This window comes from Rhinopithecus roxellana, chromosome 3 (assembly GCF_007565055.1).
Source record: "Rhinopithecus roxellana isolate Shanxi Qingling chromosome 3, ASM756505v1, whole genome shotgun sequence".
Lineage (NCBI taxonomy): Eukaryota > Metazoa > Chordata > Mammalia > Primates > Cercopithecidae > Rhinopithecus > Rhinopithecus roxellana.
This window is the reverse complement of record NC_044551.1, coordinates 166,784,369-166,807,421: the sequence shown is the minus strand read 5'-3', so window position 1 is coordinate 166,807,421 and position 23,053 is coordinate 166,784,369. Positions and strand designations below refer to the sequence as shown.

General features: G+C 48.3%; 1 protein-coding gene across 2 annotated transcripts in view; it reads left to right on the top strand.

Annotated features, from left to right (window-relative positions):
- Positions 1-23,053, top strand: part of SH3PXD2B (SH3 and PX domains 2B) — a 118,916-nt gene that overhangs the window by 76,565 nt on the left and 19,298 nt on the right. Inside the window, exons 6-9 of one of the 2 annotated variants that reach the window (XM_030927872.1) lie at positions 606-631; positions 11,170-11,304; positions 15,152-15,256; positions 19,997-20,114. In XM_030927872.1, coding sequence (XP_030783732.1) covers positions 606-631; positions 11,170-11,304; positions 15,152-15,256; positions 19,997-20,114 — 384 coding nt within the window. The remainder of the gene's footprint in view (positions 1-605; positions 632-11,169; positions 11,305-15,151; positions 15,257-19,996; positions 20,115-23,053) is intronic. The other variant, XM_030927873.1, reaches the window with a different exon arrangement.

Here is a 23,053-nt window from a genome sequence, read left to right as displayed (position 1 = left end):
GCACCATGCCTGGCTGATACAGTTGCATGTATAAACTCTGACATGGTCGACGAATGTAAGGGAGTCCCTATTCATTATTTCCTGTGAATTCTAGCCCCATAGTAGTGTCTCCCCTGTCACCACTAGGAAGGTGCACTGTGTTCACTGCTATCCAAACTTCTGCCCAGTTTTAATGTGTTCCTTGTACACTTACTGCCAAGCACTTTCTGCCCCATGTTTATGGCTTAGGGGACCCCAAGAAATGGGGCAGGGACCTCTGCTGTGCCTGACGAGGTAGGCATCAGGCTCAGTGCAGTGTGAGGACCTAACTCCTATTTTCAAACTGTGCAACCCCCTTCAGCTCCTCCCCAGGGCTTCCAGTCTACAAATAAATGGCGACGCTGGTCCCCAGGGCACCGGAGCACTTATCAGGCAAAGGGGGAAAATTAAGAGAAATTATTTCTCTTTGAAGAAGTCAGGGTCCCTCTAGTTGGCCTGGATTTTATTCATTCACTGATGATGTTGTAGGGGATGGAGAATCGCAGTTTCCTAGCAGAATAACTCATGTCAATACATGACAAGTACTGACTCATTACTCTTTCCCACCCCCTTTCTTTCCTGTACAGGGAGCACATTGGGAAAAAGAAATCTGGTAAGAATATTTTCTGTTTTCTTCTCTTCTCTTCAGTTTTCAGCAAACCCCAGCTGAGCACCTACTGTGTGCCAGGCCCTGGGTTCCATGCTGAGGATACAGTGATGTAGGGTGGTTGAATTGGTAGATAGATGGATGGATGGATGGATGGATGGATGGATGGATGGATGGATGCTTGATTGATTGGTTGATACCCCATCCCATTTCCCAGAAATAGTATTTGAGGTTGTTTCATCCAATATACCAAAAAACTGCCAAGTGGTTGAGACTTGGAGTCTTCCCCAGAGAATGCCTTCATGGAGAAGGGGAGGCAGACTTCTTCCTAGCCATGCTATCGGGAGTTAAATGCCTTTGTTCCACTTCATACAGAGCAACGTGGTAGCTGAGAGCTAAGAACATTCTTCTCAGGTTGTGATAAGGGATTGGAAAGGAGGGACCCTGGGTCTTGATGAAGGATCAGGAGCTTTCCATAGAGTGAAGGGCATCCCAGGCTGAGGGGATGGCCAGGCACAGGCTGGGAGGCAGGAATATGCAGTAGGTTTGGGCCGTATCCATTTGACATCCTCAGCACCAGGCCCCAGCCCTTTGTGGGCAATGACAGAGGCAGTGTCAAGCGATTCCCATCCCTATTGCCATTGTCCCCGAAGTACATTATATCCCCTCCTAATAATCTTTCCATTTCCTGGATGACACAACTCTTCTCTCAGAAGCAATTATGGAGAAAGAGAAGGTGGGAAATAGGGTATGCACAGAGGAATGATTGAGCGCTCCCCTGGGGTTTATACGTTTATGTAAACAGTGGCCCAACTTTTTCTTCCTGCCACCCGAGATCATCCTCCACATCTGCAAAGGCCCGGCCCAGACCTCACCTGGAGCCAGTGTGGGCTTCAGAACTTCCAGAATCCAGGGCTCTTTAATTTCCTAGGATGGCAGGAGGTTTGAAAGGGTTGATGAGGATCAGGGGTGCAAGCAGAGATCCTAGAAGTGAAAAAGGATGCCCCCTCTCATGGGCCTCAGTTTCCTCATCTGTAAAATGGGGTTGATCATAGCAATCTGCCTTGTGGGATTATTATAGGATTTATAATCATATTTGTGAGGCACCTAGAACAGTGCCTGGCACATTGTCAGTAATGTATGTTTGATGCTGTTTTTATTACTACTACTACTGTTACTTAGAGTTCATGGGTGTCCCTGACCAGCAGTAGTGTATTAGTTCATTCTCACACTGCTGTAAAGAAATACCTGTGACTGGATGATTTGTAAAGAAAAGAGGTTTAATTGGTTCATGGTTCTGCAGGCTTTACAGGAAGTACAGTGGCTTCTGCTCAGCTTCTGGGGAGGCCTCCGGGAGCTTTCCATCATGGTGGAAGGCAAAGGCGGAGCAAGCGGTTCTTACATGGCAGGAGCAGGACCGAGAGAGAGGGGCGGTGCTACACACTTTTAAACAACCAGATCTCCTGAGAACTCCATCTCAAGACAGCACCAAAGGGATGGTGCTGAACCATTTATGAAGGACCCACCCCCATGATCCAATCACCTCCCACCAACCCCCACTTCCAACATTGGGGATTACAATTCAACATGAGATTTGGGTGGGGACACAGATCCAAACCATATCAAGTAGAAATTCCAAATTCACAAGCTCCAGTACCTTTGCTGCCCCTGGGTACAGCCCTGTGGTCAACTTCACAGGCCCCGCAGTCATTCTCTCTGCCTCAAGGAATGGCGTCGGGAATTAACTTCAGCCTTTTCCCAACCAGTTCATTTATAGCTCCTCTTTCTAGTTTAATAGGTACTGGCCAGAGCCGTGGCATCCTGCTAAAGCTGCAAATAGTTCCAGAGCCCCAGGGATAATTATATGTTTCTTAGAAAAGAGCAGAGAGAAGAGGAGCTGCCACTCTTGGGCTGGCAGAGTTTCTGGTTTCGAGTGTGCAGAGACTTTCCCTAGAAGGAATGAGTGTGGGAGGGTAGAGAAGAGAGGAAAGAGACAGCTCTGGTTTGTGACAAACACAAATGTCCAGTCGGAATGGGCTTGATGAGGGGATTTGTCTGGAAAAGGGAGAAAAAGCTCTAATTTGTGGTGACTGCTGTTACATCATTCACCTGAAATGATGGGGATGGATTTATTTATAGTTCAACTGGTTGGAAAATAGCATCTTTCTTCATTCAAACTAGGAACCCAAGCTGGGATTAGCCTTATATCTTATGTGACCTTTGAACACTTCCTTTATTTTAGAATCAGCCTTTTGGATTGAATTTTAAAGGGATCTAACATTGACAGACTAACTCCTGAGATTTCTCCACCAAAACTCTGCGTTGGAGAAGGCTTATCTGCCTGTGGCATTTCCCAGTCATGACTGGCTGGCTGGCTCCTATAGACTTTGGCTAATGTGGTCTCAAATTCTGCTCATCCTGCAGAAAATGAATCTTCTCACTAAAAGTCAAGAGATCATCTGATTATTTGAGGAGCATATTTCTTCCTGATTTTTTTAACCTTTACTTAAAAGCATTCTTTGTTTACTGACTCTTTCAGCAAGATCGACAGTATAGTGAATTTTTGGAAGGAAAATCCCACTTTGCCCTTCATATTAAAAATTCAAGACATGTCATCATGAAAAAAAATATATGCCCAAACAGAAAACTTCTGTGGTAGATTAGGCACTGTACATCTTGAGAATATTTTATAACACTTAAAAATCACCCTTCCAATGTCAGACTTTCCTCTTTCTCATCCCCTCTTCTCTCATATTTCCTGCTGGGCCACAAAAGTGATAATCCTTGCTTAGGAATCCTTTGATTTCACACTTGGCAACTCCTGGAATTTAGCTTTAGTTGCCTGCCTCAACATTTAGACATTGCAATTATTATGGCATTATAAAGCTTGGCTGCAATATCACCCTCCACCAGTAGGTGTCTTCACTTAACAACTAAACGGCCTGAAGCCTAATTTGAGACTCCTGGTAGATCAAATGAATGAACTTTTTTTCATCAGTTTCAGTAAGTTGAGTGCTCTGAATGAAATGAAGCAACTTACTCTGAAAGAATTGGTGCTGAAAAAGCAACTCCATGCATTCTCTGAACCACTTCATGGCAGAGAACTACAGTCTAAGTTACTGCCATGGAAAAACGTCAAGGAGATTGTAGTCTTGGACCTGGCCCCAGAGCAAGTCTTGGAGAAAGTGCCAGCCCTGAGCCCTGTGCCAGTCCTTGGTGTGCTCCAGCCAACCCAGAGTTCCAGCCCAGAGCTCTCTGCCCTCCTCATTTCCTGGCTCTCTGTCTTGCTTATAGCAAATCTCATGATTCCTTGGTTCTGTTATTCTGTCACTGCTCATAGTTTTGCCAAATCCCATTGGCAGACTGGTTAGGAGAGCTAGTGCAGAAATGCCCAGCACATTCATCAGAGTCCTGAAAATTGTATGTGGTGCAACTATGCCACCATCAGGTGTTAAAACTGGGTGGCAAAAGTTGAGCTTTTTGGACAGAGTAACCTGACTTAACTGCATCTTCACTTAACTGAAGCCCTTTTTCTACTTACAAGCAAGAAGGAGTCATCTTTATAAGATTATAAACTTATAAGGATGTCTGGAGCCTTGCATAGAGGAGGAAGGATTTCTAGAAGTCTTCATTTATCCTTTGTTCATTCACCCCACAAATGTCTATTGTACACCTGTGCTGGATGCTGAATGAACAAGACAGGTGCAGTTATTCATTCAATATTTATTTAATGTATAATTAATTTATAATTTATTTAAGCACCTACTAGGTGCTTAATAAATATTAAATGAGTAACTTTATCTGTACCTGGTAGTGCTCTAGGTCCCAAGGTGGAAACCATTCTCACGGTCAGGTAGAAAAGACACCTGTATAAACAAAATGAAATGTGAAGGAAGGCATTTGAATGCTCCCTGAGGTAGGAAGTCATTAAAGCTGAGGGGGGCGGGCTTTGGGGTTTTTTTGTTTGTTTGTTTGTTTTTTGAGACGAAGGCTTACTCTGTTGCCCAAGCTGGAGTGCAGTGGCACGATCTCAGCTCCCTGCAACCTCCACCTCCCAGATTCAAGCAATTCTCCTGCCTTAGCTTCCTGAGTACCTGGGATTACAGGCACACGCCACCATGCCCGGCTAATTTTTGCATTTTTAGTAGAGATGGAATTTCACTATGTTGGCCAGGCTGGTCTCAAACTCCTGACCTTCTGATCCACCTGCCTTGGCCTCCCAGAGTGCTGGGATTACAGGCACCTGGCAGAGCTGAGTTTTAAACTGTTCCTTCCTTCATTCAGACACTTATTGAGCCCTAGTAAGAAGCCATCCGTGTTCTAGGCCAGGGATTGACAAACTGTCTCCAAAGGGTCAGATGGTGAATATGTTAGCCTCTATAGGCCACATATAGTCTCTGTCACCACTACTGCCAATAATAACAATAATTCTTTCTCATTTTCTCCTTCCTCTTCTCCTTCTTCTTTACAGCTCTTAAAAAATATAAAAACATTCAGCCAGGCGTGGTGGCTTACACCTGTAATCCCAGCAGTTTGGGAGGCCGAGGCGGGCAGATCACCTGAGGTCAGGAGTTCGAGACCAGCCTGGCCAACATGGCGAAACCCTGTCTCCACTAAAAATATAAAAATTAGCCGGGCCTGGTGGTGCATGCCTGTAATCCCAGCTACTCAGGAGGCTGAGGCAGAATTGCCTGAACCCAGGAGGCGGAGGTTGCAGTGAACCGAGATTGCGCCATTGTACTCCAGCCTGGGCGACAAGAGTAAAACTCCACCTCAAAAATATATATATATAATATATTTTTAATATATATAAAATATTTTATATATATAAATATAAAATATATTATATATTTACATAATATATATATAAAATATTTTATATATATATAATCTATATATGTAAGCATTCTTAGCTCCTCTTGCACCAAAACACATCACAGGCCTACAAGCCTTCAGGCAGTGTGAACATAGCAGTGAACAAGGGACTGTCCCTGCCATTGTGGCACTTCTAGAATAGAAAAGTAAACAAGGAGACGAGTAAATATACAGAACTTATGACAGTTTTTGAAAGCACTGTGGAAGAAATAAAACTGAATGAGGCAGTGCAAGGCAGGCAGGGAAGGTCTCATTGATAAGATGCCACTTGAGCAGGAACCTGAAGGAAAGGAGAGCAAAGGCTATGCAGGTATCTGGAGAAGACTGTCCCTAGCAGAGGGAACAGCAAATGCAAAAATCTCTGTAGTAGAAACAGGCTTTGCATGAGAAGGACTGGCAAGGACGCTACTGGTCAGAGACTAGCGACCAAAGATACGAGTGAATTAGGTTTGACTGCAAGCAGCAGAAAATCCAAAATAATTGTGACTTAAACAATTGAACTTTTTTCTTCTTAGTTCAAATCCCAGAGATAGTCCAGGAGTGATAGAGTGTTCAATGGTAGCAGAGACCCAGGCCCCCATCTTGCTGCTCTGCCATACAACACCAGCATTCCCAAGGCTGCTTATGACTCAAGATGGCTGCTGCAGCACCAGCCATCACATTGACATTTCAGCCAGCAGTAATGAGGAAAAGGTGACACAGAATCAGTTACCTCCTGTAAGGATTCTTACCAAGCACGTGCACACAATTCCACACTTATATCCCATTGTCTGGGGCTTAGTTACATGACCACTCCCAACTATAAAGGAGTCTTATTCCAAGTGGCCCTGTGCCCTGCCAAAACTCAGGAATTCTATTACTATAGAAGAAATAGAGAATGGGGAGTAAGTAACCATCTGTGCCACATTGGGGAGAGTGAAGGAGATGAGGTCTAATAAAGTATCAAAAGGCTGGGTGCAGTGGCTTACAGTTGTAATCCCAGCACTTTGGGAGGCTGAGGCAGGTGGATTGGTTGAGCCCAGGAGTTCAAGACCAGTCTGGACAACATGGCGAAACCCCAACTCTATTTGAAAAAAAAAAAAAAAAAAAAAACTGATAAGAGGCGGATTAGACAGGGCCCTGTAGGCCACTGAGGGTTTTCACAAGTGAGGTGAGGACCATCACAGGGACTTGACCTTTGAGAAACATGTTCTGACACATCTTTTAAAAGTATCACCCTAGCTGCTATATTGAAAACAGATGGCAGCCAGGCGCGGTGGCTCAAGCCTATAATTCCAGCACATTGGGAGGCCGAGGCAGGCCAATCACTTGAGGTCAAGAGTTCAAGACCAGCCTGGCCAACATGGGGGAGACCCTATCTCTACTAAAATGTGTGGTGGTGCATGCCTGTAGTCCCAGTTACTTGGGAGGCGAGAGAATCGCCTGAGCCCTAGGGGCAGAGGTTGCAGTGAGCTGAGATCGTGCCACTGCACTCCAGCCTGGGCGATAGAGCAAGGTTCTATCTCAAAAAATAAAGTAAAATAAAATAAATGGCCAGGCGCGGTGGCTCACACCTGTAATCCCAGCACTTTGGGAGGCCACAGCGGGCAGATCACCAGGTCAGGAGATCAAGACCATCCTTGCCAACACGGTGAAACTCCGTCTCTACTGAAATACAAAAAATTAGCCAGGTGTGGTGGCGGGCGCCTGTAGTCCCAGCTACTCAGGGGGGTGAGGCAGGAGAATCGATTGCACCCAGGAGGCAGAGGTTGCAGTGAGTCAAGATTGCACCACTGCACTCCAGCCTAGCGACAGAGCAAGACTTCGTCTCAAAAAAAAAAAAAAAAACGAGCAAACAAATAAATTGCAGGATCAAGGCTAGTGCCAGGGACCAGTTATGAGGCTAAGAATAGGTGGTTCCCATTGAAATAAGGAGGAGAGGTTGAGATATCCCAGGCAGAGAAAATAGCCTCTGCAAAGGCACCTTTGTGCTTTGCAGGTGCACCAGGGATGAAGTGGCCAAAAGACAAGACCAGAAGGCAAGCCGAGCCCATGGCAGGTGCTGAGCGGGGAGTGGCATGACCAGAGTAGCATTTTTGAGCAAGCGTTCTGGCTGCTGTATGGAGGGCAGACTGGAGGGGCAGGACAGAGACCAGTTACAGCATCTGCCTCCCCTCCCCTGGCCCCAGCGAAGCCCCTTTCAGACCCTGGTGCAGAGGGTGTGGCTCCATGAGGACATGGTGAAGCCGGCTGATGGAGCGCTGCAGAGAAAATTGCCTGCGTGAAACCTGTGGCTCTGTGAGGAAATCCTCACAGCCACTCCCTGACCCCACACCAGCCGGTGACTGCCTGCCTGGAAGACGTGGGCATGTCTCTGAGCATTAACCGGGGCAGCAGGTGCAGGCACCAACCTGGCTGTGAAGTGTGGGGGCTTTTTCTCTTTTCTTTCCAGTTCTTTCTCTCAAGCTGAGGGACAGGGTAGCACACTTACCTGGTACAGCTCACCTGAGGGCCCAGATAGAAGGGAAACTGCACTCCTGGGGTTTTGAGCTCTCGGGCAGGCTGTATCCTGGGGTAGATGCTGGATTGGATTCACAGAGAAGAGTGAGTCTAGTGACCAGGACAGGTAGTCAAGAGCCTTCCAAAGCCAGCATCCTACATTCATTGATTCACTGGACAGCACCTTCAAGGAGCTAGTAAGTGCCAGGTGGTTCAGAGGCAGTCAAGGCCACTGCCCTCAAGAAGCTCATTGTGAATGGGGCCAGCAGGAAGGGGGCGTGAAGCAGCCCACTCTCAGGCCACTGCTCACATGGCTGGGCTGGCTTGGGGGAACTGTCTTCTTGAGTCTGGAAAAGTCGGCCCTGCCACCTGACCTCGGGAAAAGTGGAGGATGAGGAGAGGGCTGGAAATAGCAGACAAGCCTTGAGACATGCAGAGATGTCAGACTGAGCCTGACCAGGCTCTCGGAGGAGGACAGCCCGCAGGCCTCAGACCACCCTCCTTCCTCCGTCATCTTTTCTTTTCTCACTGCTGTGCCCCAACACACAGGAGAGCCTGGAGCCAAGTGGACAGAGTCCAGCATTGTCCATAGCCAGCTGTGTGATGTAGAGAAAGTCACTTAACATCTCTGAGCCTCTGTGTTCCTGCCCACAAAATGGGGGTGGCAGTACCCAGCTTGCAGGGCAGCTATGTTGAGATGGTTTCTGTGCTGTCTATAGGCTGTGATAGGCCCTCATTGAGGCTGCTTCCTGCCTGATCTTCTGAACCATCAGACTGCATCTTTTGTTTCTTTCCTGCTCTCTCTTCCTCTGTTCTCATGCTTTCTCCATGCAGAGTGCAAGCGGCAGGATTGTCCCCAGCCCAAAGGCCCTCCCATTTCCCTGTTACCCTCAGGCAGGGAGGATGAGTGGCCAGAGCATGGGCACAGAGCCAAGAAGCAGTACCTTCACCCAGCTACAATGCCCTGTTCTGCTTTTTGACATCAAAAATCCAGACCGCATGGTTCTAACAAGGGGCTTCTGTGCTCCTTCTGATTGCAGAGGCTGGAGTGCAGTGGTATGCTGGTGGACACTTAACTACCAGCTCTCCAGTAGAGAAGCCCTGCTTTGTTGCATTTGCCAATTTCTGTGGTGTAAATACTCCCACCATGGCAAATTTCAAGCCAACAAGACACCACCCAACAGAGTGGGGAGAGATGCACAAAGTCATCTCTGTGCGCTGGTTCTCCCACACTGCTCCACAATTGGGTGGTTTTTGTTTTGGTTTGGTTTGGTTTGGTTTTTGTTTTTGTTTTTGGGGGGGTGGGGAGGGATGGAGTTTTGTTCTATCACCCAGGCTGGAGTGCAGTAGTGCAATCTCAAGTCACTGCAACCTCTGCCTCCCAGGTTCAAGCGCTCCTTGTGCCTCAGCCTCCTGAGTAGCTGGGACTACAGGTGCGCGCTAGCACGCCCAGCTTATTTTTGTATTTTTAGTAGAGACGAGGTTTCGCTCTGTTGGCCAGGCTGCTCTTGAACTCCTGACCTCAGGTGATCCACCCTCCTCGGCTTCCTAAAGCACTGGGATTACAGACGTGAGCCACCATGCCTGGCCAATTGGGTGCATTTTGACACAAAATGTGGGGTTTCCTGGATATTTTAATGATTTATGGGAACAATCAGAAAGACTATTTTGAATCAGGACTTTTAGAATACCAGGGCCCTCCTGTGACCACAAATGTCTGGGTGCCCTTCCCGCATATTTAGCCTGCTGCTCTAAAAGTCACCCAGCTGCCTGCTTCTCTCTGGAGTCTCTGAACTCAGATGTCCTTGCTATTTAAATCACCTGTATTCTGCATTATCTTTTCATTTACTTGTCAGATATGTCTTAGTGCTTAACCAGGGCTGCACGACTCCCAGGAAGCTGTCCACCCTGAATCCCGTGGCATGGCCTCCCTGAAGCACCCCTCTACTTCATTCCCTCCTGCTGCCCCTACCCTGGTTCAAGCCACCGTCACCTCTTCCTTGACAACTTCATGTCCTCCAGCTACTCTCCTGCTTGCTCTTGCCAGCCTCTGATCCATTCTCCACATGGCAGTCAGAATTATCTTTTTAAAGATGTGACTGTTGTCATTGCGTTCTTAAAGCCCTTAAGTGACTTTCTGCTTCAAGGTTAAAAGCAACCCAACTTCTTTACTTGGCCCCAAAGGCCCTGCCTGATCTGACCCACGCTTTCCTCGGAGACCTCACTCCAAACCACTCTTTCCATGCACTTCCTCACCTAGCCTCCTTCCAGTCCCGAAGACCCCAAGTCCTTTCCCATCTCAGAGTGTGCCTACACTGCTCTTCCCCGATTCTCCTCATGACCCCTCCTCCTCTCTCAGGTCCCTGTGTTATGTCACCTCCTTAAGGAGGTCTTGCCAGCTACCCCATTTAATATAGCATTGTCTTTCCCCTTCATTTTCTGTCCCAGCATCCTGGTAGTTTCCAGCAATTTATCATAAACTAATGCTTATATAATTCTATATCTTATTAATTATATAATACTTACGTACTTGTCTGTCTCTGTGACTAGATTGAGTTACTTGAGGCTGGGAGTCATAGCTGTTTTATTCACCGTTGTACTCTTTAGAGTGTCTGGAACATCACTGGTGATTTCATAGATTAATAGGCAAGTGATTTTGGATGGATGATGAGATGGTTGATGGATGATGGTGTTTAATTGGATAGATCATGAGTGGATAGATGATTGAATGGATGGCAGATAGATGAATGTTTGGTTGGATGGATGATGGATGGATGGATAATGGAGGACAGATGGATGGATGGATGGATGGATGGATGGATGGATGGATGGATGGATGGATGGACAGACGGACAGACATATGGATGGACAAGTGGATGGATGGACAGATGGATGGAGGAATGGCTAAGCATGAATGAATGAGCTTTCCTACTAGGCTGTGAACATCTTCAGGGCAGGTACCATATCCTAATCGACTGAAACCCCAGTGCCTGCACAGAATAGCACTTGGTCAATTTGGTGGTTGAGTAAGCACATGAATAGAAGAATGAATAGATGAAGTCACCCTTGAGACGAGTCCTGTAACTGCCTCTTTTTTATTTGGAATGTCCTGTTAACCCGCCCTACTGTTCTGGCTCCTGCTCTTTCGAGCATGGTGGTGGCCAGATGTCATGTCTGTTTCCTATCCACAGGGGGTGACCAAACCTCAGTGGACCCCATGGTCCTGGAGCAGTATGTGGTGGTGGCCAACTACCAGAAGCAGGAGAGTTCGGAGATCAGCCTCAGCGTGGGGCAGGTGGTGGACATCATCGAGAAGAATGAGTCAGGTGGGGACCTAGACCATCCCCCTCTCCCACTACCCTGTCACCAGGCCCCTAGGACAGGAAACATTTGGAAATTCAGAAACTGAAATGGCCAGTCCATAGTGGCCAGTTCCCATAGATCCAGCCTAGGGTCTCCTAGAAAGAGGCCCCTGTTTAATCACTGTGCTCGAATATCCCACCTGGTCACCACTCACCATTATCCTGTTGGTTCAGATGGTACCGATTTGTTCTGACGTTCACATTTTATAAACATTCCTTCTGGTTCTAAAGTACTTGCAGACACAGTCCAGCATTCACTGGAAATGTGCTCTGTTGGTTTGCCTTTGCTTACCCGTGGGAGTCTTCAAGAAGGCTCCATCGCTCTGGGTTCTAATGGGACAGACACATTCCCTGTCTCCTTAGCCTACCTGCCCATCACAGGGACCACTGGTCATGGACGCTGGCTGGGTCTGGGACAGGATGTGGTATGATTGAGCCACTTAACCTGGATTTCCATCGGAATTCCACATTTCACAGTGGTTCAGGTGGCTTCATTCTCTGACTGTTAGTTTTCTTATCTACAGAATAAAAACTTCTGCTGTGAAGAGTGATTGTAAAGATTAAGTGAGATGATACACAAAGAGTGCTTAAACTTGTGCTTAGCACACAGTAGATGCTCCAAAAAATGTGGGTTTCCTTCCCCTTTGCCTTCCTTAGCTACAAAGCAGCCATCGCACCCCATTGAAGGCGAAGAGCAGGAAATAAGCAGATCCTCCCTGGGAAAATGCAGTGGAAACCACTGGGTTTGTTGTGGCTAACATGTGACGTTAGCTAATCATATCATTAGTGGATCAGTCTCTGTGACAGCCCAATGGCTAGTTGAGGTCCAAAGAACGAGAAGGACGATGTTTCCAACATCATCTGGATGGTGGTGGCATTAGTCATGAGACCAGCGCCAGCCAGGCAAACTTCCTTCGTTACTCAACATAGGAGTTGCCATCCCCGCTTCACAGCTAATACAACCATGATTCCAAGTGACTCAGTCACTCACCCCACATCGCACAACAGGCTGCAGAACTGGAATTCCAAACCAACTCCAGCAGCCCCCAAGGCCATGTGACTTTCCAATTCCTGAGAATGAGTGTATGCAGCTTGTGTGCTGTGGCTAGGACACACCGTGGGGGATGTAAAGGCAGGAGCACCCACTGCCCTGGGCCCCCAGCTTGCAGGAAGTCAGGAAGCTTGGGTGACTGGGAAGAAGAGTAGGGGCCAGGAAGAGTGTTGGTATGTGCAGAGGGCAGCAAAAAGAAGGGAGAAGGTGAGTGGGTACCTCTTCAAGTAGCCAACATACTGATGACATTTATTTTCAATTATGTTGTACTTATTCAAGTAATACATGGATACATTATTCTTAGAAGATTAATGATAAAACTAAAATCTATTTTTTCTGCCGGCTTCAACCCTAACCCCCTTTCTGAACCCCAGATAACCCTTCTATCCATTAGGTATGAATGTTTCTTGAAAATGTTATATACACTTGTGTGTATGTGTACGTGTGCATACATGTGAATATATACACTCACACATACACATACTTATTCATACATATATACTTGTACATATACGCAAACACATCATATTTTGTATGTACATATATGTATTTTTGTGGGTTTTTTAAAAACCCACTGGTGTCATTGTTTACATTTTGATCTGCAACTTTTTTTAGTTGCTGTCTAGCTCCTCTGATACTTTTTCACATATTCAATGCCCAAGTGAGCCATGTTCATATATTCGTATTTGTACTCCAGTGTGAACATGTCTGTGTGCATGTCAGTGTTTCTTTAGGTTAGATTCCAAGAAGTGAAACAGCTGGACCCTAAGATACACATATTTAATTTTATTTATTTAGATTTTTTGGAGATGGAGACTCGCCGTGTTGCCCCAGCTGGAGTGCAGTGGTGCGATCTCAGCTCCCTGCAACCTCTACCTCCCGGGTTCAAGTGATTCTCCTGTCTCAGCCTCCTGAGTAGCTGGGACTACAGGCACATGCCACCATGCCTGGCCAAGTTTTGTATTTTTAGTAGAGACAGGGTTTCACCATACTGGTCAGGCTGGTCTCAAACTCCTGGCCTCAGGTGATCCACCCACCTCAGCCTCCCAAACTGCTGGGATTACAGGCGTGAGCCACTGTACCTAGCCAAGACACACATACTTTAAATTTTAAGATACCACCAACTTATCTGCTTCCAAAACAGTGGCTGTTTTGATTTATCCTCCCTCCAGCAGTTTGTGAGGCATTAGTGAAAATGGTTAAGAGCCCAGAGACAACCTGGGTTTAAATCCTGGCTCTGCCCCTTTCTATCTTTGTGACTCTGAGAGAGTCACTAAGCCTCAGCTTCCCCATCTGTAAAATGGGGGCAATAATAATACACACCTCATAAGGCTGTGGTGAAGATCTAGCAAGCTAGGAGTGGACATGCAGCACTCAGGACAGTATCTGACACATTGTTGTCATTGCTGTCGTTGTGTTACGACAGTTTCCTTATCTTCATACAAATATTTACAAATATGAATCTTTAGAAAATCGTAGAACCACCGTGCGTGAGCCACCGCGCCCGGCCAACGGCACGTATTTATTATCTGATAGTCTGTGGGTCAGAAGTTCAGCATGGTCTCACTGACCTAAAATCAAGGGATAGACAGGGCCCCATTGCTTTCTTCAGGTTCCGAATAGGATCTGTTTCCTTGCCTTTTCCAGATCCTGGAAGCCGCCTTGGCTCACGGCCCCTTCTTCCTTCTTCAGTGCCAGCAATGTTGCACCTCTCTGTGTCTTGCCTCAACAGCCGCATCTCCCCATGACTTCTGCCTCCTTCTGGCACATTAAGGAGCCCTGGAATTACATTAGGCCCACCCAGAGAATCTGGGATCAACTCCCTATTTTTAGGTCAGCAGATTAGCAACCTTCATTCCCTAGTGCCACGTAACTTAATATATTTACAGGTTTGAGGGATTCGGACACGGACATCTTTGCGGGACGAGGGTCATTATTGTCCCTACCACAGGCCCCATGCAGGCCCTTGTCGTTAGGCAATGTCTGAGCCTGGGTCAGAGGCCTCTGAAGCAGATGCTAAATCTGCGTCTCAGATAAGGGCAATGCCTTTAGCATCAAACAGCCCTGTGCACGCATCGCCGCTCTACCACAAGCCACGTGAACTTGGACAAATCGGTTTGCCTCTTTGAGCCTCAGTTTCCTCATGTGTGCAACTGGGATAATGTGAAGATTGTATTTAATGCAAGTGAAATGATGGGTGCATCACACATCTTAGTGAAGGTGAATGTTCATTTTTTTTTTTTTTTTTTGAGATGGGGGTCTTACTGTGTTGCCCGGGCTGGAGTGCAGTGGCACAATCATAGCTCACTGCAACCTTGACCTCCTGGGCTCAGGTGATCCTCCCAACTCAGCCTCCCGAGTAGCTGGGATTACAAGCATGCACCACCATGCCTGGCTAATTTTTTAATTTTTCATGCAGACAGGATTTTGTCATGTTGCCCACGCTGGTCTTGAACTCCTGGGCTCAAGCAATCCACCCAAAGTGCTGGGATTACAGGCATGAGCCACTGTGCCCGGCCTCTTTATTGTTGTCATTTAAGATGACTTTACTATTCCCTGTCCCAGGCTCAGAAGCAAGTTTCTGGACTTACTTTTAGCAGTTAGCAGGTAACATTGGTAGTTGTGTTCTACCAATAAAATGGTAACTTTCGCCTTACCCTGTGCATTCACGGGTATAGTGGCTGAATAAATTGTTACGTTCTGACCCCCTGGCCTCATGCTTGACGCAACTAACATCGTTCTGCACTCTCGCTTCCCCAGGTTGGTGGTTCGTCAGCACTGCTGAGGAGCAAGGCTGGGTCCCTGCAACGTGCCTCGAAGGCCAGGATGGGGTGCAGGATGAGTTTTCTCTGCAGCCTGAAGAAGGTAGGGAGGAGCTCGAGCCTTTGCTCGCTGGGGAGGACCTGTGCAGTCATCGCCTATACTGGGTTGCCTTTTCACCCAGTCTCTTCTTGAGGCCTCTGCCTCTGCTTCTCAGCAGCTCACTGGCTCAGACTCCCTGGCCTGTGAACCGGAAACCAGGCCATGTTATTAGTGCTGAGGGGCAAGCCTGCCTGCTCTTAGGGGCCTTTGGTAGCAACCTAGGTGAGCCTTCCTGGAGCTCAACCCCTAACCCTTTCATGGGACCCCAGGAGGACCCCAGCCTGATCCTCAAAAACAGTTCACTATTTCTCCCTAGAATGATTCTGGTGGCCAAGGTGCTGGAGCTGCTTCCGCTCATTTGCAAGACGTTTGACCCCATCTGTTTAAAAACCTCTGCTTTCTCTGTGGGTTGAAGTGGCCCTGACCAGGGGTCCCCCTCCACTCACCCACAGACACACGTCCGTTGTTGCCCAGAGAACCTTCCCCACACGTGTCCTGAATGGTGATTCCTGCCATGCCAGAAATGCTAAGTCCCAACCAACTCCCTTTCCCCCGTAGAAACATTCCTAAAAGTAGGGCAGTTAGTGAGTTCACTTCACTCATCAACAGGGGCTTAAGAATCAGACACACCTGAATTTTAATCTCAGCTGTACCACTTCCTGGTTGAGTGATCTTGGGCCAGTAATTTAACCTCTCTAAGCCTCAGCCTCTCATCTAACAATCGAAACAATGATATCTACATCATGGGATCTTTGAAAAAATTAAATGAGATCCACCTGCAAAGAACCTAGAACAGTAAGTGACCAGTAACAGTTATTATTGTATCAGCAATACCTTACCTAGAGTTGAGTTTTTTTGGCTTTTAGTTGACTGTTACGAGAAAGCACAGAGCCACATAAAGCGTATCTTTATCAGAAAAGAGGGTGAGGAGAAGGGGGTGTTTCTATGCTCAAAGGTTAGCAAAACATTGACATATGGTTTTGCATTGAGTTGTATTACAGCCAGCGCCCCTCAGAGTAAAATATCTGTTGGTTTGCTCTGTGTTTGTGAGGCCCACCAGGCACTAGGCAGGGATAACACGGGGTTACCACCAGAATCAACTCAGATTAAGGGGTAGTGATGTGGTGCGTGGAAACTAGAACCCCTGAGATGCTGAATGATGACCACCATGACAGCATCTCTGTCAGGCACTCATTGCTGTCCCATTTTACAGATGAGGAAACAGGCTCTGAGAGGTAGGGAGACTTGCCCAGGGTCACACAGCTAGAAGATGGGAGCGAGACCACATTTTCTTGAGTGTGTACATTTATTTTCTTCCCCGGACCACAGGTAGTACTTTTCTTTTTTTATTTATTTGTTTATGTTATTTTTTTTTTTTAAGACAGTCTTGCTCAGTTGCCCAGGCTGAAGTGCAGTAGCACAATCTCAGCTCACTGCAATCTCTGCCTCCTGGGTTCAAGCGATTCTCCTGCCTCAGCCTCTCGAGTAGCTGGGATTACAGGCGTGCACCACCACGCCCAGCTAGTTTTTTGTTTTTTTGTTTTTTTGAGGTGGAGTCTCGCTCTGTCGCCTGGGCTGGAGTGCAGTGGCCGGATCTCAGCTCACTGCAAGCTCCGCCTCCCGGATTTACACCATTCTCCTGCCTCAGCCTCCCAAGTAGCTGGGACTACAGGCGCCCGCCACCTCGCCTGGCTAGTTTTTTTTGTATTTTTAGTAGAGACGGGGTTTCACCGTGTTAGCCAGGATGGTCTCGATCTCCTGACCTCGTGATCTGCCCGTCTCGGCCTCCCAAAGTGCTGGGATTACAGGCTTGAGCCACCACGCCCGGCCAACCCAGCTAGTTTTCGTATTTTCAGTAGAAACGGTGTTTTGCCATGTTGGCCAGGCTGATCTCAAACTCCTGACCTCAAGTGATCCACCCACCTTGGCCTCTCAAAGTGCTGCAATTACGGGATTACAGGCATGAGCGACTTCGCCTGGTCCTTTTTTTTTGAGATGGGGTTTGGCTCTGTCACTCAGGCTGGAATGCAGTGGCACAATCATGGCTCACTGCAACCTTGAACTCTTGGGCTCCAGTGATCTTCCCACCTCAGCCTAGCGCCTCTTAATAATCATGCTAGGAATGGAATTATGTCTGCTAGAAGCCTCTTCACCCAAGTTCACAGTTAATACTTAGGATCTTGGTCTGCCTAAGATGCCTGGGGCTTGGAATAGACTCAGAGGTAATGCGCTCCTGAATGGGGACATGTGCTTGGTGCCACCTTTGCCTCTACACATTGTGGTGCTTTCTTCTCACCTGTGCCCTCTGCCCTTCCTCCTACATGCTGCCCATCCAGTCTCATGGAGGTATTGGTCTCTGCCCCGGCCTGTGGGCCGCCGCCGGACTCTGGGGGACTTGTATGCCATCAGCTGGCGTCAAGGTGCCTACCTCGGAGTTCTCTTCCCCGTTTGGTGTTTGGAGCCAGGTCCCTGCACCTGCATGAGCCTCCCTGCTCTGGGACCGCCCGTGCCTGTTGCATGTGAGAAACAGTGATCTCATCTGTCTTGTGTGACATGTATGTTGTTGGCATGTGGGTTTGGGAGGAGCGAGCCTTGGGTATTTCTTGGCCTTGGGGCTCTAAAGTTTCTCAGGTTAAAAAATGATGCCTGTGGGTTTCTATAAGGCTGAACCAGTGACCTGTTCCTTCATTCAGGCTCGTTTGAGTTGCAAGGGAAAGAAATCCATGTAAACCAGGTTAAGCAAAAGGGGAAGTATATTGACTTATATCACTAAAAAGCCCAGGGTAGGGCTAGCTTCAAGCAGAGCTGGATCTGGGGGTTTGAAACTGTCATCAGGACCTGGGACTCTCTCACCACCTCTCTGCTTGTTGGCACCATTCTCTCGTGATGACAGCAATTCCAAGTACCTTTCAGGGACATCACCAAAGAAAGAGCTTCTCCTTCAACACAAGTCCTAGGATTGTTTCCAGCTGACCCAGTAGGGTCACTTGCCATCCATAAAACCAGTCACAGTGGCCGGGAGTTGCAACGCTTTGGCTAGGCCAGGGTCCCACACTTACTCCTTCCCTCCAGGAGGTGGTGAGCTTGGCCTCATCTAAGCCATAGCGACAAAGGCTGGTAGCACCACCAGAGGAAGGGCAAATGCATGCTAGGGAGGAAGCCCCCGCAGGCCTGCAGTCTACAAGGTCTTCCACCCTCTGCCGTGTGTGCAATCACTGAGCAATCCACGGATCCCAGAGAGGAACTCAGGTGGTAGAAAATCTGTCCGTGCAACTCAGCTGAAGGGTGCGGGGCTCCAGGAGTCCAGGCTCATAGGACTGACTGCCCTCATTCTGGGACCCAGGTGGCACCCTTTCCTGCCCGAACCAAACAGAACTTCTGTGCGCCTGGATTCTTCCGTCCACCCCTCCCAGCCCAGCAGCCCAGCCTGCAGCTTCCGTGAAGTAGGGGAACAGCGGACTGTGCTGAGCACAGGATATGTGCAGCTCGAGTCAGCTCAGCCCCCACCGAGCAGGTCAGCAGGCCAGATCAATCAATAAATAAACACCCTGTGTGTTTGCCGCCTCCCTCTGTACCAGCTGGGCAGGCCATGGACGGCATGTGGTGTTTTCCCAAAGAGAGAGCGTCTGCAGCAGCATGTTAACCATGACACCAGGCCACAGCTGGCTCAGGCACTCACCAGGGGCAGAAAAGTAACCAAAACAGGAGAGCCCTTTCCTCTGCTTGCCGGGCTCCCTTGAGACACACATCCATTTTTCTCCATTTCAGCTGCCAGAGCAGATAACACTGGGGGTGGGAGCTGTTCTACCTCTGTGGGACACCCAGCCAGTGAGTAACCTGCCCCGCCGAGCCCGGGCCCTCCAGGGCTACTGTGGGAGGGACGCAGCTGGGGGCAGCTCTCAGGGAGGAGGGTGAGGCCATAAGGATGGTCCCACAGTTTCAGGGGTCGGGGGACCACAGAGTGGGGTAGAAGGCATCCCAGTCACACGAATGAAAGTTGAAGCTTCGAGCATCGTTGGATTCAAAGACTTGAATATAATTAATAAAAGTGAAAATCAGCTACCAGCAAGGTCATGAAAATCATGAACTGTGTCTTCCTCGGTAGTGATTTCAGCCTGAAACCCTGCACTGCCAAAGTTCAGCTTCTCCCTGAACTCTCCACCAGCAAGAGCTGGTAAGGAGCCACAGACAGCTTAACCCCCTCTGTGTGAGCGAGGTGGCTCCCATCAGGCCTTCAGGTCTTGCTCATTTACTGCATATTGACTGATTTGCTCAACATTCCAAGCACCATGCCCAGTGCTAGAGACATAGGAATGAACAAGACAGACAAAGCCCTGCCTTCCTGGAGCTCATATTCCAGCAAACGAAACAGACACACACTTACAAAACACAATAAATAAGTCAAATATGTGTTGAGTTACAAGGTAATTCCTGGTATGGGTGGGGGGCAATAAACAGGGATAAGGGGGATGAGAATGCCATGGCTGGAAATACTGTAGAAGCAGGTGAGGCGTGAGACTGAGTGTGTGGCGCTGAGGAGTTTCAGAGGTACGAGACCTGCCCTTTGTCCTGTGTTCTGTTGCTGCTTGCACAGGGCTGTCCAGGGCTAGGTCAGGGCCAGGGCAGTGCCCAGAAATCTCTGAAGGAAATCTTCCCTCCAATGGGCAAGGGCATCCCAGGGATCACAGCATCCCAGGTCTCTTGGTGTCCTCTTCTGACCCCAGCTTCCTTTTGTCCCCACAGAGGAGAAGTACACGGTCATCTACCCGTACACAGCTCGGGACCAGGATGAAATGAACCTGGAGAGAGGGGCTGTGGTGGAGGTCATCCAGAAAAATCTGGAAGGCTGGTGGAAGATCAGGTACCAGCTGCTGCCTCCCACTGTTGTTGGGTGGGTTTGGGGCCACGTGGGCTCTGGCTTCACAGAGGTCAGTCAGTGATTGCATCTGGGTGAAGTTTCTGCCTGAACCATAAAAGGATACTTCTCTGTGTTGTTTGGCCTCCCTCCCTGCGCATATCCTTCCCTAAAAGTCCATAATAAGCAAAACTTTCTTCAAACACACTGAACCACAGATAGCAGCAACCCTGTTAAGCAAGGCTGGTTTCCACCTCCAGATGTTTCTCATAATGAGGAATTGGAGGCCGAAACTGCCCCATGTGAGTGACAGCCCCCTCCAGCCCCATACTGAGAACAAGATGGTGCATAAACGCTCATGGACTGTAATTCATCCTAGGCTAATAATCTGCCCTCATCTCTCAAAGTTCATTGGTAAAAGCAGGGCATCTGCGTTCCAAACACCTTTGACAGCCCTTTCACCTATGTGATGAAATCAGAGCCTCCCAGGCAGGCAGGGTGGCCAGCTGGTCCTCGCCTTGCCTGGGACTTCCCCAGTTTTAGTAATGAAAGTCCTGGGAACCCCTCCTTGATCACCCCCAATAGGCAGGGTGTGACTGCGGGAAATTAGGGCAAGAGAGGAAGCCAAGGTCCCTGCGATCTATTGTCTGTGCCGTGATGTGTGGCGGGACATTTGGGCCATTTCCAGGAGGCTGAGCACATAGCACTGCATTCATTCATTTATTCATTCATTCATTCATTCATTCAACAAACACCAAGAATCTCTGCTGGGCCCAGCCCTGTTCTGGGAGCTGAGAAGTCGACAGTGAGCAAGACATAGGAGCTCACACCACCCGGTGCAGAAGACAGACTCATAAACAGTGATAGAGCAGGTGGTTGGCCATATTGGAGGGATGCATGGGGACTTTGGTACACAGAAGAGGGGTGCAGAAGACAGACTCATAAACAGTGATAGAGCAAGTGGTTGGCCGTGTTGGAGGGATGCATGGGGACTTTGGTACACAGAAGAGGGGTGCAGAAGACAGACTCATAAACAGTGATAGAGCAGGTGGTTGGCCATGTTGGAGGGATGCATGGGGACTTTGGTACACAGAAGAGGGGTGCAGAAGACAGACTCATAAACAGTGATAGAGCAGGTGGTTGGCCGTGTTGGAGGGATGCATGGGGACTTTGGTACACAGAAGAGGGGTGCAGAAGACAGACTCACAAACAGTGATAGAGCAGGTGGTTGGCCGTGTTGGAGGGATGCATGGGGACTTTGGTACACAGAAGAGGGGTGCAGAAGACAGACTCACAAACAGTGATAGAGCAGGTGGTTGGCCGTGTTGGAGGGATGCATGGGGACTTTGGTACACAGAAGAGGGGTGCAGAAGACAGACTCACAAACAGTGATAGAGCAGGTGGTTGGCCGTGTTGGAGGGATGCATGGGGACTTTGGTACACAGAAGAGGGGTGCAGAAGACAGACTCACAAACAGTGATAGAGCAGGTGGTTGGCCGTGTTGGAGGGATGCATGGGGACTTTGGTACACAGAAGAGGGGTGCAGAAGACAGACTCACAAACAGTGATAGAGCAGGTGGTTGGCCGTGTTGGAGGGATGCATGGGGACTTTGGTACACAGAAGAGGGGTGCAGAAGACAGACTCACAAACAGTGATAGAGCAGGTGGTTGGCCGTGTTGGAGGGATGCATGGGGACTTTGGTACACAGAAGAGGGGTGCAGAAGACAGACTCACAAACAGTGATAGAGCAGGTGGTTGGCCGTGTTGGAGGGATGCATGGGGACTTTGGTACACAGAAGAGGGGTGCAGAAGACAGACTCACAAACAGTGATAGAGCAGGTGGTTGGCCGTGTTGGAGGGATGCATGGGGACTTTGGTACACAGAAGAGGGGTGCAGAAGACAGACTCACAAACAGTGATAGAGCAGGTGGTTGGCCGTGTTGGAGGGATGCATGGGGACTTTGGTACACAGAAGAGGGGCTTCTCAGCCTGGGGATCAGGAAGGCTTCCTGAGGGAGATCTCAGAACTTAAATTTGAAGAAGGATAATGATAGTAATAGTGTATTAGTCTGTTTTCATGCTGCTGATAAAGATATACCCAAGACTGGGAAGAAAAAGAGGTTTAATTGGATTTACAGTTCCACATGGCTGGGGAGGCCTCAGAATCATGGCGGGAGGCAAAAAGTGCTTCTTACATAGCATCGGCAAGAGAAAATGAGGAAGAAGCAGAAGCGGAAACCCCTAATAAACCCATCAAATCTCATGAGACTTACTATCACGAGAATAGCACAGAAAGACCGGCCCCCATGATTCAGTTACCTCCCCCTGAGTCCCTCCCACAACACGTGGGAATTCTGGGAGATACAATTCAAGTTGAGAATTCAATGGGGACACAGCCAAACCATATCAAATAGCAAACATGGGCCGGGCACAGTGGCTCATGCCTGTAATCCCAGTACTTTAGGAGGTAAGGCAGGAGGATCACTCGAGGCCGGGAATTCAAGACCAGCCCAGGCAACATAGCAAGATCCCATCTCTGCATAAAAACCTTTTAAATTAGCCAGATATGTGATGCGTGCCTGTAGTCCTAGCTACCCAAGAGGCTGAGGCAGGGGATCACAGCCCAGGAGTTTGAAGCTGTGATGAGCCATGATGGTGCCACTCCAGCCTAGGTAACACAAGACGCCATCTCTAAAATTTAAAGACTTAATTTTTTTAAAACTTTTTTAAAAGGATAACAAACATATATTGAATAGTATGTTATCTTGCTGCATAATAAATTGTCCCAAAACTTAGTGGCTCTGGAATTCAACAGTGGCTTAATTAGACTCAAGGTCGCTCCCGAGGTTGTAGTTAGGATGTCAGTAAGGGCTGCAGTCATCTCAAGATTTGGTTGACGCTAGAAAGTGACGGTCAGGATTTCAGCGCATTCCCTTCTCACCCC